General features: G+C 42.4%; 1 protein-coding gene across 4 annotated transcripts in view; it reads left to right on the top strand.

Moving 5' to 3' along the window:
* The first annotated feature begins 571 nt into the window (after window positions 1-571).
* Window positions 572-19,599, top strand: part of WAPL (WAPL cohesin release factor) — a 71,757-nt gene continuing 52,729 nt past the window's right edge. For 2 of the 4 annotated variants that reach the window (XM_035570564.2, XM_035570504.2), the window contains exons 1-2: window positions 572-869; window positions 3,851-4,374. In XM_035570564.2, the coding sequence (XP_035426457.1) occupies window positions 3,873-4,374 (502 nt within the window). In that variant the 5' untranslated portion in view covers window positions 572-869; window positions 3,851-3,872. Of the gene's footprint in view, window positions 870-1,062; window positions 1,187-3,850; window positions 4,375-19,599 lie in introns of those variants that run through there. The other 2 variants (XM_050711877.1, XM_050711876.1) reach the window with 1 other exon arrangement.

Genomic DNA, 19,599 nt, shown 5'->3' with positions numbered 1-19,599 from the left:
AAAGCCATGTTTCTTAACCAGAAGCATTGAGACAACCCTAACCTCGTGTGTGCAATGAAATAGGCCTCTTATTTTTATTACTGCTTAACATAAATAAATAGCGTTTGGCACATGTATTTTAAAACCGTTTTGCAGCGGGCTAGTGTGACCAGAAGGGTTGTGAAACCACTTTAGGTTCCAAGGCTGGGATTTTTAAAATTATTTTCCGCTTTTGCGTTGTTTTTTCACTCTACGTGAGCCACTCTGAATCTCCAAGGTGCGCACGAACACCCTGTACGTGGGTGGAGGTGTTGACTTGGGTGGCAGCGGCAGCACGGGGCAGGCCGGGCCACAACCCCGCGGGCACGGAGCCGAGCGGGGCCGCTCCCTCCCGGCCAGGCCGCCTCCCGTGGGGGGCTCCGGGCGGGCCGGGTCTAGGCCGCCCCGAGGCCTCGGGCCCCGCGAACTACAACACCCAGCAGGCACCGCGCGGCGCGGCGGGGGCGGTGCCGGCGAGGCGGTGCGGAGCGCAGGCGCGGCGGCGTCGCGCTGCGTTGAGCAAGGCGGGGTGCGATTGGCTACGGGCGGCGGCCGGGCGTGGGCCGCGCAGTGACGGAAGGAGCGGGGCAAATGGCGGCGCGATGGTCCCGGGCCCCGGCCCCCGCGCGGCGCTAAGCCCGGCGCGGAGGAAGCGGCGCCGGAGGAGGCGGCGCCGGGGGCCCTGACGGCCCTAACGGCTCTAACGGCCCGCGCGGCCGCGCCACCGGCGGGGGAGCCCCGGCGGGCAGCGCCTCGGCCAGGCGGCGGCAGCGAGCGGCGCCCGCAGCCCCGGCCCCAGCCCGCAGCGCGCCGGGAGCGGGCCCGGCCCCGCCGCCACCGCCCTCGCCCAGGTGGGTCCGGGACCGGGCACCGGCGGCGGAGCTGGAGCCGGGGGGGGGCGCGGCGGGGCCCGGCCGCTGCAGGCCCCGGGGGGGGGCCGGGCCGGGGCCGTGCGGTGCGGTGCGGGGCTGCCCCGCGCCCCGTCCGGGGGGAGGGGGCGGCCGGAAGGGAAATGACATCAGGCGGCGGCGGGCGGGCACGGCCTGACCCGGTTCCGCCCGCGGCCCCGCGGGGGGGGGAGGGAGGGAGGCAGAGGAGGAACTGTCACCGCGGGCCCTCGGCAGCGCCCCGCCGCCCCGCTGCCGGCCGCGCTCCGTCCCTCGCTTATGTAAGGCAGCGGGGGGCGGCAGCCACGAGCGGGGCCGCCCCAGGCGCTGCCTGCCCCGCCGGCCCGGGCCCGCCGAGCCCCCCCGCTAGGCGGGAGGTTTATTTCCCGGCCTCGCTCCGGGCTTCCTGCGCCGCTCCGGGGAGCGCAGCGCGTTGTGAGGGGAGAGGGGGCAGGCAGCGGGGGCAGGGGGAGGCTGGCCGGGGTTTTTGCTTCACTCTAAGCAAAAAGTAGGGCAGAACTGTAAGTAAAGAGTAAAAATCCAGCCCCGTGCGCGTTCCGAGGTCAGGAAGCGCATCTGTACTTCCTTCTCTTTAATCTTAGGCTAAGCTGTGCGTTCATACCGTGTAGTACTTATCTTCCCTCAATACTTAGCTTTCATCCTGTTTACATACTATAGAATATACATTCAGAACTTCTTACGAAACAATCTTGATTTTTAATCCTATAAATAGGTTGATCTATATTTTGGAACTCTGCTTTCTGAAAATGAAGTCCTCTTGACTACAAAAACCTTCTCTTTAAAGCTGCTAACCAAGTCTCTTTAAATATGTCATTTTTGCAGGTGCTAAAAACATAAGGTGTTGGAAATATTTGAGTCAGGCTTTAGGAGAGGAACATTCGCTTGTTGCGAGTCTTTTTCTCACGAGAGTTACATAGAAATTCAGATGTTAATAAATATTTCAATTTAGTTTCAGTCATTGTAAAAACTGGCCTTTCCTGTATAAAGTGTTCTGGTGTTGCAGTTGTAAGCATTTTCAAATGGCCTAAAGTAGAGCTAGTTACTCTGGTTTGGGGGGAGATCTTGGTTTTGCTCTTGGATGGAAGATAGGAGATGAGCTACCTGCAGGGGAGCAAAAAGTACTGGTTTGGCAGTGTCGTGCTTGGAGCAGCATGCAGGAGGCTCACGGCTCTGTGAGAAAAGGGATCAGAGATGGGGTTGAAGAGTAACAGCCACCAGAAGCACTGGTGGTCTGTTTAATTTTCAGCAGTGATCAGAAACAGTCTAGGGAGCAGCAGAATTCTGGTTGGTAGGTAAGCACGTGCCTTTAACGCCCATCTGCTAAACTGCTGGGGAGAGGAGTGTTTCCCCAAGTGGTTGTTCCCTTATCTTTGGCATCACAACAACGCCTGGCTGGTAAACTTCCAAAGCTCAAATTTGATACTCTGAATTCACCAGGGCTTAAAGCTGGGCCTAGGAATTGCTTAGTGCATATAATAAGTGAAAGTTAGCCTGGTCTGATAAAGGGAGGCTACTGTGGGTGGGACTGTCTTGCTAGAACAAAGTGGTGGAACAACATTTCTGGAAACCTCTGGCTCTTTTGGCAGAAGCTATGCTAGTGCTTCAGGTTGATAAACTGTGTGTCGAGATAAAAATGTGCAGAAAGACGATATATCATTTATTAAGTGGAATAATAATAAAGAGTATTGTCTAACAAATAGTTCCTATGGTAACTTTAATAGTGATGGCTGTAAGCCCTATTTTTGATATACTGTCCTGTAAATGAGGGCAGTTGACACTTAAAAAGTTGGATTTCTCTGAAATGCTCCCCTACCATCCCTTAGCAGGCTTTTCTCCCCTATGGAGAGCAGCTTAAGACAGAAAGATGGACTTGATTAGATTCAGACCGACTATAAAGAATTACAGTTTCCTATTGATGTTTGGACCAAAATAAAAAAGGAGACACATGCTGGTGTATAAAAGAGTTACACTTGTTTTTATGTTGTTATTTGTTCTATAGTTGGACTACTTGTTTTTTTGGGGGGGAAATCAGCAAACTGGTCTGTCATCCTTCTTAAATCGAACAAAAGTAGGAATAGAACGCACGCAAGGAGCAGTTTAATTTTAATTTTAAGCAGTGTTCCAGTTTAATTTGTTTAAATATAAACTTGATTCTCCTGGCAGAGCAAGCTGTGAATCAGGCTGCAGTTGTAACAGCCAGTGGACAGTCAGGGTTTGTGCTTGTCTGCGTAACGTGTCCTCCATGTTCCTAGCAAGGGACTGGCTCCTTGTTCCTGTCCCTTGATCGAATCACGTGCTCGTGGAGGCTTGCTGTGTACCAGTCTTTACCGTGACTGTGCAGATAAACGTGCTTGCTAAGTAGGTCCGAGTGTGTGCAGAGAACGTGGAGTTGTCATCATTATTTGTGATGAATTAGTATTTAAAGTGTCTGTAGCAACTGAAATACTTTGAAAATCCTTATATTTTTCTACAGAGAATCTAAAACCATACAGTAGTATTGGACTCTAGCAGAGAGCTGCACCTTCAGATGTGGTGAAAATACTGTTTAGTTTCCTGCTGATGCTTTGTGAGAGGAGTACCTTCTATACTTCAAAATCCAAACGTAGAACAAAGCAATACCAAAAGTAATATATTTGTAGCATATTTTTCATAAGGCCTTGTTGTGCTATGTCTTGTTTTATAAGTGTGCAAGGAACTAAACTTTGCGTTACGTTGGTAGATGAGCTGCTCATTGCAGAAACCTCAGATGTAGTGATGTTCACAGGTAGATGAGTTAGTCCTTAGAAAGGAGCAGGTGATGTGTCTGTCTAGTGCTTATGCAAAACGTAACTTTCGCCTGTGCTTGTAGGCCCAATAAATGGCAGAGGTGCAATCGTTTGTACTAAAAAGTTTGTGAATTTGTTTCTCTCTTTCTTTTCCAACAGAGAATATGAAACAGGAGCCAAAATGACATCCCGATTTGGAAAGACCTATAGCCGGAAAGGGGGAAACGGCAGTTCAAAGTTTGACGAAGTGTTTTCCAACAAACGGACCACCCTTAGCACAAAATGGGGAGAAACCACCTTCATGGCCAAATTAGGACAGAAGAGGCCCAGTGTCAAACCAGATATTTCTGAAGTTCCTAAAAAACCCAAAGTTGAAGATGAGGTAACAGAGGATCCATTTGGATTTGACAGTGATGAAGAATCTCTTCCTGTGTCTTCAAAGAATTTGTCACAGGCTAAAAGCTCCTCTCAGCTGGACCCCAGTGAAGCTGCTCAGTCTGAGGACTTTGCTTCTCTCCTTGAAGCTAACAACAGAATAAATCAGCCAGACAGCGGAGAAAACATTGCATCCAGCAAGCAGATACCTTTTGACAATACTGTTCCTCTCTTAAAAGAAAAGAGCACAAGCAAAAATGCGGAAGATGGAGAAAGCAAAGGCAGCAGTGCTAAACTTGTACCTGCAGGTACGTTTACTCAACTGTCCACTTAGTTTTATTTGGTTTTTTTGCTATTCTACATTTAGACTTGGTGCTTTCTGGGGTTGGTTAAATGTTCTAATCAAACTGTAGCACAACTCATTCTTCATGTAGAGGATATTTTTACTAAATACTTTTAACTAAAAGTGCCAAAAAACATTCTGTATTTTGCATTTTGGCCTGAGATCCTCGGTACACAAATCCTTATGGCTGCAAATTCAGATACAGTGCTTTAGGTTCCACATGGTATTTTAGTCTACCTTATGTAGAATGGAATAATAACCTTCCTTTTTAAAATTCATTCTGACCTCAGTGCTCATGTCTTTTTTAAGATGTGGTGTTACATAGTGATGGGTTGGTAGTGGTAGAATGCCAGATTTTTGAGTAATTGGCTCTAATTTAATGCAGGTACATAGGTACTTCTGTGCAGGTACAGCTTATGATCTGCCTGTTCAGTGATTTGTATAGATAAAGTAGTCATCTGAACTTTAGCTGCCTAGAGGTCTGTGTTTTTTTTTTTTAATTAGCACATTTTTATCAATGTGCATGTAAAAACCTTCAGATCTATCAAACAGAATTCTGTTAAACTTTTAGGAGCTCTTTTCAGACCCAAACAGTTCGTAAGAGATCTTTATACTTTAGAAAGGGAATTCACAGACCCCATGGTGCTGAATGCTTCTGTAATTTTGTTCAAGTCATTCTTAGACAAGATCACATGTCATATCTCATTAGAAGTTTTCATATAATGGGCTGATTAAACCGTAGCTTCTAAAATTGGGCAGAAGATCACATTAGATGAACCTTGATGAAGCTGACACCTACTGACTTGCTCTGGATTATCATAATCAACTTTAATGAGAAGAAGTTATGTAACTTTGAATTCTCAGATACAGTTAACTTATTCCTGGGATCAGAAATTTGAGTGGACTTTTTTGCAATAGACAGGAAAGATGCTGAATAGTGCAAGATACGCGTAGCTCAGTAATTTGTGAAATAATCTTACTCAAGAAAAAGCGTGGAATGTTGATGAGACTTTAGTTTGACAGAAGGATTGGTGGGATATGTAGTGTTCTTTCAACTTTACTCTTATTTTTGCTGCTGAAATTTTCCTGTTTTTCATGTTTGGTTTTTTTTGCAATTTTTTATCTGTAAGTATGGAACACCTTCAGTCTGGAAATACAATTTATGCTTTGCTAAGTTTGAATTTGGTTTTCTTAAGAGATTGGAGAGATTCATCCCCCAATATTTACAAGGAATGAAATAGTAATGAGTTTTCCTGATTGTTGATGTGAGAATGTAGCAGAGCAGGTTTTAGAATGAAATGGCTTCCACATAGAAGAGCATTGTTAGAGCAGTATTTTTCAGGTAGGAAAATAAAATATATGAACTGTGGGGAGAAAATTTGTGTTGCATAAAAGGCTGGAAGGAACAGACCTCAGCAGTTTTATTGGTGCTTCGTTGTTCTGTTACTGTGGAAAATAATATAGAATGCTTAAAACAGAAAACCTTTTTGTGATTTGCCTGTGTAAATTCCAGAACTCCCTGTTAGACAGTGCCACGTATGCCATAAGTATATATGGCTCTGAAAGGAAGCTGATGAGTCTCGGTGGATGAGGCCATCAGTGGTGGTGGTCTGGATGCCAAGAGGGAGGTTACCTCGACAGCTCACTGAAGGAACGAAAGCTCGCCTCGCATGCTTTACTGAAGTATCTGGCACTGGCTGCAAATCAGCCAGCAAGTGAAGGACAAGGTGGTTCTTGGCCTGACAACGCTGTTGTTTCAGAATGTATTCTTATGGACGGTTTACACCCAGTCATATGAAGATATAAACCCATTTCATAACTCCCAGCTTCAGAAATCAAATACAACTGATAGCGAATCTTTGCGTAACATCTTATTAAATAAGTGTAAGGAAACCAAGACTGGCAATAGTGTTTATTTTGGACAGGAAGTGTAAATGAAACTTTGATAGTTTAAGCAGATATTATGCTTGTGCGTAGACTTAACCAAAATAAATAAAAACAGTCCCTGAAAATGTCACTGAGAGCATTGAGCAATTAGAGAGAGTGGTGTAGTCAGCCACTATGAATGTAGCTACTTCAAACGCTTCTTTGTTGCATTGACTAGTGAGTAAAGTTTGATGATACTGGGCTGTCTTTCAGACCTGCAGAGATTTAGTTTGCTTGATATGTGATGGGGGAAGAGGGAACTTGGGGGAGAAAAACAGAGTAACAATAAAGAGGTGGTTTCTTGGTATGTGGTCTCCTAACGTATAGCTCATGTACTCGCACTGCTTCCACATCATTCCCTTCCCTAATCGTTCTCCCCTTTCTGGTGACTCTTGAACTCTGCCAGGTTCAACCAGACTTGTTCAAAGGGCTTACAGATTCTTGAGGGAGCAAGTTCTACCGTAGTTGAAGAGAGGGAAGGAGGGGGAAAAAAAAAAAGGCAGGCAGGTAGAACAGTATTAATATTCCCAGCGTGAGAGAGACTGCAATGTGAGCTCAACCTTAAAACCTTAACCCACACACAGCAGTGTATGTCTAGTAGAGGAAACTAGACTAAGTCTGTACTGATGTTCGTGTTGTGCTTGTTAACTTAAGTGCGATTTACGAGTCCTTGTCGTGATATTGAATGGACAGTGCGTGAGCCAAAGTCTCAGGGCTCCCTGATAGCATGTGCCATCGCTGGATCTTAATCCTTATCTCAGAATAAGGTGAAAACTGAGACTGAACACAGCTAGCTGAGAACTATGGTTTGATCTGCTAACTTTGCTCCAGATGAGGCTCCCTGCTTCAGTGCTTGTTTCTTTGGTTGTTAAAATGGTGGTGATGCAACGTCAGTTAATTTTAACTACTGTTTGGTATTAAAAAGCAGTCCCCTTTTTTGATTGTTTTAATAGTTGTGCAACCTTGTTGTAATGCAGTTGGGGATCTGTGTCGTTTATTTAAAATGGTGTGCCTTACTGTTTTTTTAATAGCCTTCAGCTAGTACTTGTAACCATCTCATTTTAAAGGCTTTGAGAAGCTGTTAACGTGGAAAGCTTCTCATAATCTTACCCTTATGTTGCTAGATCGAGACTTAACACTGTCTGAAGAATGTTCATGAGTAATCCTGTATGTAACAGGTAATTTACAGAGAGTAGGAGTTTAGGTAACTTAGAAATAGCAAAAGAGTGTTCTGTATTAGTAGTCACTGCTAGGTCACCTTTGTTAAGGTAGAACTTGGTAGCTAGCAAGTAAGTTGAGTCACTTGAAAATTATCAAGCTGGTAATTCATATCAAGCAAAAATGCAACAGTTTATTAATTAGGTAAACCTTTTATGAGATACTGGCAGTGGAGTAAGATGAAAACCTACAGATCCATACTTAGTTGGATTTCTGAAATACCCAGGAGTTTTTTTTTTAAATGTTAGACTTATTCTGTGAAGCATAAACTAAAACAGTATTAGACGCTGGATTCATGTTCACACAAGTTTTAACATAAAAACACTTAAAGCACTGCAGAGCAAATTGTGAGGTGCTAGTTTCAAAAAATTCTCTAATAACTTTTGTTAGAATATGTTAGCTTGTCTGTTGAAATCAATGTTGTGCATTTTTTCAGGTGAAATGTCAAGTCAAAGTGTGATGCAATTTAAGAAATGGGGTGACATTTTGTAACTACGTTAGTGTATGAATATATTACAAAATGGATAACTCTTGTTTCCCTGCTCCAGCCACTTCGGTTTAGGGAAATGCTGCTTATGCACTTCTGCCATTCTTATGTGGTGAGTTTGCTGTCAGCCTTTGTGGCGTCCTTCTTTAACTCGGGCTTCTGGAGGCTCTACTCCAAGGTGTCGATGTACTTCTGTGGAAAGGGCACTCATGTCGAGTGATGTTTCAAGTGGTTGGATGTGTCTCATCTGTGTGTGCCTCGTTCCTGTTCCTGGACTGTGTAATAATACTGCTTAGATTAATTCTAAGTTAAAATCTAGGTGTTTTAAATGGGCATGGATTGCTTTAAGTCTTTTGTGTTTTAAACCCTGTGAGTTCTTGAAAATATATTTTATTTGGTGTAGAGAAACAGAAAACAGGATGGTTTAAAATGTCTTCTCAGAATACAGAGCAGTGTAGGAGTGGTATCCCTTTCTGCTGTGTTGTGGTGTTAAGTATAGTTTTGGGGGTTACTGTCTAGGCAGTGCAATTTGAGTTTGTGCTTTTTTTTTTTTTTTAAGAATAAAAGGACAAATGATAGCCTATCAAGTATTTGTGAAACTTTTGTTTCTTGCCAAATATTTAGAATATTTATGAAAAATGCTCTACTGCATATTGTCATTTGTTATGTAGTAGTACTCAAACAAATCTTTGTTCCCTAAGTTCTTTCACTTATGGGACTGTAAGGAAAAAATTGGCTGTGTAGTGTGTGCTGTGTAGTTCTTATGTATTTCTAGGTAGGTTTTTAATGCCCTTGCTTCTTGCTCAGGGCTCATGTATATATCAGTAGCAAATCAAAATGACAAATGCGATCCTGCTTAATAACTTGGGCTTATGCAGTGCAGAAGTGAATGATTCAACTGTGCTTAACCACTTCAGGACCCACTATGCAGAGTCTGGCTGTATTTAGCTGCTCAAAAGGAGTACTGAGGGAGTAGTGTAACTTGCAGAAAATGGTTGCTCTGAAAAGAAGATGGTTCAAGTCACCGTGTCTGTTCCCTGCAGGCGGTCTTGCTAGAACCGTGACGGATGTGTCTGCAAAGCCTCTGCCACCTGATGATGTGGGTGGTGGAGCCCTATCTTCAGAGCAAAGTTTCAGCTTCTGAGCTCTGAGTTTGGTACCACTTCGTAATTACATTTGGTAGCAAGATTTGCCAGGGTCGTATCTTCAAATTCCTTTTTAAGCTTCTATTTTGTGTTTTAACAGTGGCTTGGACATTTAAGATAATACTTAGACTTGAGTAATCTTACCTTATCTTCCTTTGCAGGGCTGTTTAGTACAATTTATTTACCTCTTAGGGAAGAATTTCAGTTAAGTCATGTTCTGTCCAAAAATGGAGCAAAAAGTTGGGGGAAACTGAATGAGGTCTGTGCATTTGGCTGTCTTAGGAGACAGCTGGTAGCAACCATGATTAAAAAGAACAGCAGCTGTCCTCGGACTGGCTCAAAGCATTAGGAAACTGATAGCAAGGAAGGGGAAAGGTTTGAAAGAAAATATGTACCCGTAGAATTTCAGTGTTGTGAAGCTTGTCTAGATGGCTGCAGTTAAGTTGGGCATACAGGTAGCTGGAGTTTATCTGCTCAAGTCTTCTCTTCTTTCTGTAGTTTTTATGTTTCCCCTTTTTTGAAGGGGGAGGTTGTCCCGTCTCCCCATGCACGCAGTTTCCTTGCTGTGATGGTAGCCGAAGTTCAAACTACTGTGATGTGGGTGCTCGTTTTTTTTTTTTACTATAACTCAGATACTTTGAAGATTCCCTCCTTGCCCCCTTCCCCATAGACATTTTTCAAAAGTCTAAAAGGACTGAAATTCTTCATAAATTCCAGTATTTATACTGATTTGCTAAAATAGCAATACTGGAGGAAACAGTGTTTGGGAAGCAATCTTCTGGTTTCTGCAACCCATTTTTCCTAATGAGAGGAAAAGGTACTCTGTATGTCTACATACAGAGCACATGATTTTTTTCCCCAAATCTGTAGCTACCCTTTCCCAAATTATAGTGAGCTTCTTAACCCCACTTTTAGAATCTATACTTTAAAAATCGTTCTTTATTTATAGACTTCATTCATACACTTCATTTTTTAAAAGATCGAGTTTTTGACTGTCAGAAGGTCTCTTGCCAAGAGCTTCTCTCATGTTTAACAAGTTGAAATAAGTTAGCATTCAGAACAGTTGTTCGGTGCTTCTAGAAGAAAGCCTGTTAGCAGGCATGCTGCTTAAGCTGACCAAAGTACGCAGGAAAGCAGAAAACAGTTGGTAAGGCAGTCATTTCAGGTTCAAACAGCTGAGATCTGCATTAGTATTACTACCTTAAAATTAACTATGGAAAATGTTCTTCAAATTCCAACTGTTGGTTCATATGTTCATACAGGAAACTGCTACTGTATTCAGTAAAGGGTTTCAACATATTTATGAGTGGTGTCTGAACCCAGACTGACTTAGGAGTCTCAGGATGCATTTGTTCTAACGGTTATTAGTGCTGCTATGTTACTTCTGTGTGGTAAGCCCTTCTGAAAAAAGTTGGTGCCAGCTGTTTGTGTTGCCCATGACACTGTCTGGCGTTCCCTGCGAGGGGGAAGTGGTTCGCTTCCTGGATCAGCTTTTCTCCTGCTGCTCTCAGCAAGCGATGCCCTCCAAACTACCAAGGAGGACGAATGTGGCTGTTCACTGGACTTTCTGTCAGAGGTGAAGGCATGATACAGCTCTGAAAACTCCTGCTGTACGGAGTATAGCAGCTCTTCTGACAGTTGGATTCAATGTTGGACAAAGTCTCATCGCTTCAAGACTGTTTTAGTTTTAGATTTCTGACCAAATGGTCTTGCTTGCACTGTTGTAGAGTTCTTCATTGCGTAATTCTTCATTGTTAGATCAAAAAGGAAGGAATTTCAGCATTACTTCTTAAAACTGTGATATCTCTTACACTTCAGAGAGCTGTGGACTTTGGTAACAAATTGGGTGTGAGCATTGATAACATGCTCCATGGTATTTTTGTTTTTTTACATAATAAATCAGTGTATATGGAGTCACATTATAACTTAGATTGTTATCAGTGTGGATAGATAGAAATGCAAGGCAATAAGGTTAAGAAACAGTCCTGTTTCTCTTGCGGGTATATACTTGTGGAAGAAAAACAGACTTTAAGTGAGGTTTAAGGAATGTTGTAGAAGATTTTAAAGCAAGATTAGGAAGAAGAGTGGAGGAGAAATGTCAGTTTTTCCACCTGTAAAAGGCAAGCTGAAAGACTAATATATATAACTTGGATGAGAATACCTATCTGGGAAAATCGAAAGGACTGAAGTGCAAGGGGTCATGTAAGGGAACTAGTAGGGCTTAAATTTGATAGAAATTGAGAGACAGGGTATAGCTGATGACAAGCAACCTAGGCTAATTTTTACTTACATTTTAAATGGAGGAGGAAGTGCCTTCAGTAGCGAAGGAGTAAATTAGTCATTGTAGCTTTGTTTCTCACTTCCCCCAGAAATGTTTGCTGGGAAGACAGTCGTGCTAAGCACGATGCTGTGTGCAGTTTGGCCAGGTAAGTACGTGTAGATTGGTATGAAGATGGTGATGAGCTATGCAGTGACTGAAGATGCAGTGAAAGACCGGTGACCAGGCAGAAAATCTGCTGATTGCTGGCTGAAGAGGTGGTAGGTGAGAGGAAAAGTAGTTAGATTGTTACTTAAAAACAAACTTCCTATGTCTTTGAAAATTAGGCCTGGGATAAAGGCAGGTGATTAGAAGTATGAGTATTTTTCTATGCAAGAGGGGCAGTGCTTGTGTCAGGCTGCCCCTGCAGCCTGCAGGCAGGCCTACGTTTCCACTGAAATATAAGGGTTTTAGAAACAAGTGTTACTCTGGCTGGTAGCAGCTATCATTTTTGCATCAGCATAAGATAGCCTCTCAGAATGGCCGTCAGTAGCATGTCCTCCCAGTGGGGAAAAAGTCTGTGAGGAGTTGCTTTGTATGGCTCAACAGAGGTCCAAGGTGAGAAACAGTCGCGTGGTGCTGTGGGTGGTTTGGTCCTGTGCAGCCAGCCACGCGGGGAGGGTGTTGGGCTAACAGCACATCGCCTTCGGGAAGCCACTGGAGAGCTTGGCCCAAGTTTTTCTTACAGCCCTGTAATAATGTGTTTGTTGTTTACTTGAGAAATTCCTTGTTTATTGAAAATGTGTAGTTCTTTTAATTGTCTGGCATGTTGCATAATGCTGGTGTGTGGTTATGCTTCGTTAGATGGGGGGAAGAACTGGGGGCTGTATCGTGACTAACGGACCCACAGACACCAGCACAGGCTGTGTCCAGGTTTACAAACAAATCTGCTAGGTGTGTGGAGTGAACAGAGTGACTGTTTAGAGATACCACGTTACCAAACTTAAAGGCTGCTATTAGGTGATAAGGAAAAATAAAAGATGTTTTCTGCCTCACAAGCTATATGCTTAGAGTAACTAACTGACATGAAGAGGTGTAGTGTAATTCAGAACTCGATTCATCTACGTAAGCTTATTAAATAGTAAATTTGGACTTTTCATATAAAGTACTTAAGAATTTTTACTTTCAGGGTGTAACAAGAAAAGCAAACTATTCTTAAGGAAAATAGTTCTGTGATAGCAGTAAATTAAATCTCATCACTTCAGGGTTTTCAGTGAAATTCTGCAAAACAGGGATACAACTTAAAGCATCTGCAAAGAAGCAAAACAGTGTCTGTCCAACCTGCACGTGAACTTAATGGGAACTCATTTTGTTTCAAAGAGAGTGAAGAATGAGAGTTACGTAAGAATCAGTAATCGTAGCTTTGGAAGTGGTGATTCTATAATTTTAGCTATTTCGGTGATTGTCAACCATGAAACTAGTCTTGAGAGTCTAATCTTTTGAGGCTCTTACGCTTCTTATCTTATGTTTGTGCTTGCTAACAGGCAATGCTTTGCCAGATCTTGCGGGCATCAGTGGATAATGATGTTATCTAAGTGGTAAATTTTTGCCCATTTCTTAGAACTGTGTATTTTATATCCATAAGCTTTTTTTTCTGTTCCTCAGCTGTTCAGTCATAGGCAGAAAACATAGCAAAGGAGTCTACTATGTAACCTTTTCTCCTTACCAACCAAAACATTTGATTTCCAGTATAGAGTAGAGGAGAGAAACTAATGGAACTCATTTTCATATTTGGAGGAAAACATGGCTTTTCTGTGGTTAGTAAGTCTGCTAGTTTTCTGTCCAAACCAAAGAAGACACTGTATGTCTTGTTTGGGCTCTCTTCCCAGAAATGAAGATTATGATACAAGCGCTTGGTAAAGAACTGTCTTTTCCTTTAGCTTGGCCAGCTTTGAGTTGTAAAGTGATGTAGCTTTATGCCCTGAAAAATTGGTGATAGTAAAATGAAGCTACAATAAATGAGTGTTTGGGCACATCAGGCAGAGCTATAGCTCATAATGAGCTTACAAACTGTTTCTCGTCTCCTGTGTCAGTGGTCTGTTCACGTGCTGTGTCCTGTTAATGTATGTGCCCTCAATAGCTGGCGATATCAGAAGGTCTCGGATACCAGTTTTTATTCTTAATCTTACCGCTGCTGCCTTCTTGATGTTTCTTTTTTCTTGGTGATGCATCTGTCTGGGTAGTGAGGTCTCATTTGAAGAGAAATAGAGGAATGTGAGGTTGGCATTGTGCCGCCTGCCTGCCCTTCTAAAGATGTCATTGCCTCTGACTAACTTTAATGTCTGTACATTGGCAATAAATTCTGTGAATTTCTGTGGTTTAGAGTAAAGGAAACTTAGTTCAAGTCTGTAGATCTGTTTCCTCTGTGTAGTAAGTCAATCATGTTCTTTTCAGTTTTAAAACGAAGGCTTCCCCAGCTTGTTACATGGCAGTGAAGGTGCGTAACATCTCATCGCACATCAGCTGTGGAGGGCAGTACATGTATCGCACGTAGCTTCAGGATGCTTCGGTTAGCAGCCATCAAGAATTGGTACAAGTGAGAGAAAACTAACCTGGAGAGAAGTTAGTAGGGCTCATGTTTAATACTGGCAACTCTTTCTAGAGTAAGAGAAATAAGCATTCATTTTGCATACGTGGTAATATTTTGATATCTGAGCCTGTTTTCTTAGCATTGCAAGACTACTATTGACTGTTGTTTTGTTCTCTTCGCCTCCCTAGTAACTTTGGTTCCAGTAGCCAGTACAGGTCAAATCTTGAGTGCGAAAGAGAGATTTCAGAGATAGTGGTATTTCAAGTGTTGTGGAAAATGGAGTTGAACTGATTCATCTGTTGCTTTCCCTTCTCTATTCCATGGATGCTTGTAAGGAAAATGCAGTTGTAAGCGGGTGCCTAACCCATCTAAAAGGTGGGACCTGCAGCCTGCGCTACCTCCTGCCCCATCAAGTGGGCCAGTGCTGGGGGGCTGCAGGGACAGCCGTGCGGTGGGTCATGGTGCTTGGTCTGCTTGGTGTGCCCTTGGGCCCTGCTGAGCAGAAGCGAACCTCCAGAAATGGCGCTCTCGCAGGCAGAGGGACTGGTCTGTGCTCACCGTAACTTCTCCATGGCAAGTAAGGCACTAAGGCTCTGCTGCTGGAATGTTGACAGAAGAATATGGTGTTTGACTCCAGGCAGTTAGTGTCAGGCTGGAAATGTTGATTCGATTTTGTGAAGGTGAAATCGATGTTTTCAGACTCAGAGCCAAGCAACTTAGTCTTGTAAGTTAAATGGAAATTAGATTAAACTGAAATAGGGCCTGAGGTGGGGTGTACATTTGCTGGTGGTTGGTTTGGATTGTGGTATTTTTGCCAACAAAAGTACTTGGTTTCCTAAAGGATTTCTTTCCATCGACTTTGTTTAGGATTCCTTCTTGGTTTATGCTGTACCCTAAGGATCAGGGTATGAAATGGTTAACTGCAGATTCTTCCGTGATGGCAAGAGGGTTTATCAGAAAAGATAAATTTCAGTGTTTTCCTCTCCAAGTAAGAATGCTCAGTCAAACTCTGAATCTGCTGTGGGAAGTGGAAGGAGCCACTTTTATGACTTCCCTTTTCTGCATTGGCATGCTTACTGCTTTTAGGCCCTGCCTGGAGCAAATTTGGGCCAAGTTTGTATTAATGCAACTGTAAACACCATTATGGTGAGCCATGAGCTGGAATGAGGATGGCTGCTTGTAATGCGTACCCAAATGCTAAATGTGCAGCACTAGGTATTTAGTCGTTTCAGTGGAGTTTCATTGCTGTAAATACTCGAGTGTGTCATCAGTGATGATATGAGAAAATACCAGTTTGAGCCGTCTAAAGAATTCTGATAAAAATCTCAGAAGGTGTCCAGGCAACAAGATAAGTGGCTCTAGTTTGACAAAACAGAAAGGGTGTGGCAAGATGGATGAATCCTGGAGACGCTCCCAGCTCCTGGCGCACTTGTGTACCCGCTGGTGCTCCCGTCCTCTCCCCCTTCTCCCCATGTACTTTTTGGATGCTTTCTGCTATTCTCTAGCTATATCGTCTTTGACAAGCACCAGGCAGAAAACTCTGCGTTAATTACTCACTGCTACAAGGCATCTTTGCCTGGCTACTCTGGGCTGTGCTGGCCTGCTGCAGCTCTCAGTATTGCAGCTGGGTTTTGCCTGGTCTGTTCCTTGTGGTATTTGCTGCTCGTTGTAGGTGCTGAGGCCATGCTCACATGTCTTTGAACACTGCCTTATGCTTACAGGTGTTGGTCAGTGGCTGTTGCGGTTCTGTTGCTTATGCAATTAACTTCCCCTTACATTTACTTTGTGTTATCAGAGGAGAGAAGTAATGAATGTGCTCCATTGTGTGCAAAACAGTGGGGGGACGGACAGAAGTCAGGTTTAGAAATACTCGGGCTTCTGCGTTTTTAAAAAGCATATACTTTGGTCTCTGTTTCTTTGCTGTTTTGAATAGTATACAGTACAAAGTGACTGGAGTCACTTAGTCAACAGTGAAGGTAATTTGCTAGATGTCCTTTGTATTGGTTTTCAGGAATCTGTTTTTCTTATTCCATCATCAATCCAGAAGTGAAGCTTTTGAGCCATGTGAATAGAGCAATCCTTAAGAGTCCTCTTCTGCCTCTACTATAGAGAAAGGTTTGTGTTACTGTGTCCTGCTCAACTGTTCCAGTGTGGCTTCTGCTCTGGAAAAGCTACTGGATTTAATTTTTTTGTTGTTCTTTAAAACAATATATAATTAAAGATCGAAGGTAAGAAGCATAATGGAAGTTGTCTGTCTTAGTTCAACTACAATTATTCTTGTGGGTGACGTAGAATTAAAAAGGAAGTGATTCTTTTTACTCTGAAAGCAGTTTCTGGAAGCCTTGCAAATTCTTTTTTTAAGACCTTTCACCATCTCAACAAGTCTGTATGGTGTTTTTTGCAATTAGCATGATTGAACCAAATGTTTTGTGGATGAGGAGATTTTCTTCATTGTACTATGTGAAAAAGAAAGAATTAGTGATGCTTCTAAGGGTTATTTGGGAACACACTCTGAGGTAGTTTTTTCAGAGGAAAAGCCTTTTAAGATAAGGGTGAGATGTATTATGGGTGCTTAATGAAAAAATGAAGTTGAAATCTGAGACATCTTAAAGTCAAAATTATGAGAGAGATCCAGCTGAAGAATGTAGGTGTGATATCTCTAAAGGAAATACTTTTCCTTTTCTTAAAAAAAAAAAAAATCCAAATAAATGAAGTCTAGAATAGCATTCTCCCTTTGTATGTGACCTTCGAAATGAAAAGCTGAGTAGTAGTTCTCCTGTAGCTACTCGTGATAGTCACAAGGCACTTTGTGTTCTGTCAAATGTATGGAAGAGCGTTTCTTCCATCTGCCCACTAAGTGACTGCTTATGTTAAGCATGTATTTGAAAAAAATACAAACAGAATGTAGACTAGATGGATATAGAGTGAATATTATGCAGGTCTAGGTGGGCTTTTGTGTAATGTTTAAAGGTTATTATTAGAAAAATGTTTATTATTGGAAAAGTGGTAGGATTTGGGGAACTCAGTTACGTTCACACAGTTTAAGCATTTTCTTCTGTCTAGAGGAAGAAAAATTGAGTGTCTTGCAGTGTGAGAAGTTTTTATCTCTAGCGGTCATCTTACAAAGCTGATGAGAATAATCATTGTCGCTCACAGCTTTGTGAAGTTCGGTCATGTTTATCAGTCTGTGAAAACATCCTATGTGTTTAGCGAGAAAGAGTAGAAGTTTCATATCTTCTGTATTCATCAGCAATTCTTAAGACATCCCTATCTTTCCACTAGAAACTAGAGCATAAAATAAGCAAGGGATATGTATGTATGTATGTGTGGGCGGTTTTATATTCATTAACATTTAATTTGCCTGCCAGTCATTTAGATTGGTTCTCTAATACTCTGGTAATTAAATTCTAGAGATTCAAACAGAGCAAACAAATCATGATTAGTACAGGAGATTGTTATGGTTCTTTGGAATATTGTGCTAACACCTGGAAAAAAGACTCTCCTGTGGATTATATAGCCGTGTGATATTGCTGATCTGAGATTTCTTGGGAGATTTCTTCTGGTATTTGAGCCCCAAAAGAGCCTAATTGCAGTTAAAATTAGGAGGAAAAATTACATGACTCTTTTGAACTACAGAATATCTAGTCATTCACAGTTAGTACTTCTAAAATAATTTCTCTGTGCTTTCTGCATCTGTAAATAAGTTGACATGTTACACGTTTATTACAGTCCTGCTAGCTTCAGCTATAACAGTTACTGCAGACGGATATAGTAATTTTTAAAATCAAGGTTAAGTTACTGGGATCACTGGTATCGTACACCTTTGGCAATGAAGGATTTTCAGTAATTTCTGTTCCAGAAGCTTCAGCCTGACTGCTGTTGACCCACTGATGAAAAGATGATGGCATGAAGAAGTATTCTTTGAGGAAGTACTTACCTAAATATCACTGCGTAGTTTTCCACCAGTGCATTATGATGACCCAGACTTCAAGTCAAACTTTTTATCCTGTGTACAGAAAATAGCTTACTAGTTAAATTTTTCATCAACCTTGCTTACTAAGAGGAAAAAAAAAATCTCATAGCAGTTAGCAGAGGGTCCCAAGTATGAGGTGGTTCTCAACTGCTGGTGTCTGATAGGCACAAAATGAGTGGGGAGCAGGCTGGCTCACTGCCACTTGGTTGCTGTTTGCCAGTAACATTTCATGCTGTATTGAATTACTGGCTCAATGAGTGCAAAAAATAGGATGCAATGCTCTGCTGCTAGTTAAGTCTTTTCAGAGAGGACTCAGAATTCTGAGTTACTTATGCACGTATTCAAAGAGATGCAGTGCAAAGGCAGTGGAAGTCCTGCTGTGGTACAGAAAGAGCTGTTAATGGGGCGTGCTTGCCTTTAAAGATCACTTTTTGGAAGTGTCTCTTCAAAAAGAAGCACTGGTAAAACTGTCTGATGGGGATGGAATGGGTTTGTTATTTATTAGTCAGCTGAGCTGACTGGAGAAAGTGACTTTATTGACTATGACAGATGAAGAGAAGCAAGGAATTCAGGGCTGGGAGGACTGGTGTACGCTGCTGCTGCTGCCTGAACTCCGTCGGATCGAATTGTTCAGTGACGCAGGCACACAAACGCTTTGTGTGTGTTTGGTAGTTGTCTTAGAGGCAGCAGAGACTGGCGCTGAGGGGCTAATAAGGGAACCCAGGACACGAGTTGGGTTATTGGGTCCGTTGGGAGTAGCAGCACAAGGAGAGCAGCGGGTGGCTTGGTGATGTGTGGAACTGGCAATGAGAATAGGAGCCACATAGGCATGAAGGAATTAAACAACGCCATCGTGGCAAGCCCAGGAAAACGGAAATGGGGAAAATAGATGCGATGGATAGTTCTGGTCATGATGCACCTCTCAGCTGATGGCTCGGTTTGCCCAAATGTGGCTGCTGCAGTGAGGGAACAAAACTTTTTCCTCACGTAATAGGTTGCAGATGACTGGATGGGACTGTGTTGCCTGCTTGGAGTTGTACAAATACTGGGCTAATTTTAGCCCATTCTGAAATATTCTAGAACAATGTGTAGAATAGTTTTTCAGCGTATGTAACTACATAATCAAAATCAATGTTCTCATTAAGAACGAATTTTAGTTATTTGTCATGTGGATTTATTATTACCCAATGTAATATCTGATGCATGTTAGAAAAACTTATTTTTAATAAAAGCAGTGCCGGGATTGATAGAAAGTCAAGGATCATCTTTCTTACAGGGACGTAGCAGAAGAGAGCTTTAGCTCTTACTTAAACTTCCTGGTAAAGAAGTGAAACATTAAAGTGGCTTCAGCAGCTAACCACTGCTTCAGAACTAAGGAATGACCAGAAGAGTTCGGGGGTGTGTCTTAGATAGTGATTTTGAGTGAGAGACCTAAATAAGTAGTCCCTGAATATCTTTCCTTTTAAATATTTAATGCTCTTTAAAAAATATTTTTTACTTTTAAATAGTCCAGTGTTTTTTAAAATCTGGGATTTTGAGAACACAGATGAAAGTATGTGTTACAGAGTAGTTGGTTGAAGATTCATTGGTATTT

The sequence above is a fragment of the Cygnus atratus genome, chromosome 7 (assembly GCF_013377495.2).
Source record: "Cygnus atratus isolate AKBS03 ecotype Queensland, Australia chromosome 7, CAtr_DNAZoo_HiC_assembly, whole genome shotgun sequence".
Lineage (NCBI taxonomy): Eukaryota > Metazoa > Chordata > Aves > Anseriformes > Anatidae > Cygnus > Cygnus atratus.
The sequence above is the reverse complement of the archived record's forward strand: the minus strand, read 5'-3'. Positions and strand labels throughout refer to the sequence as shown.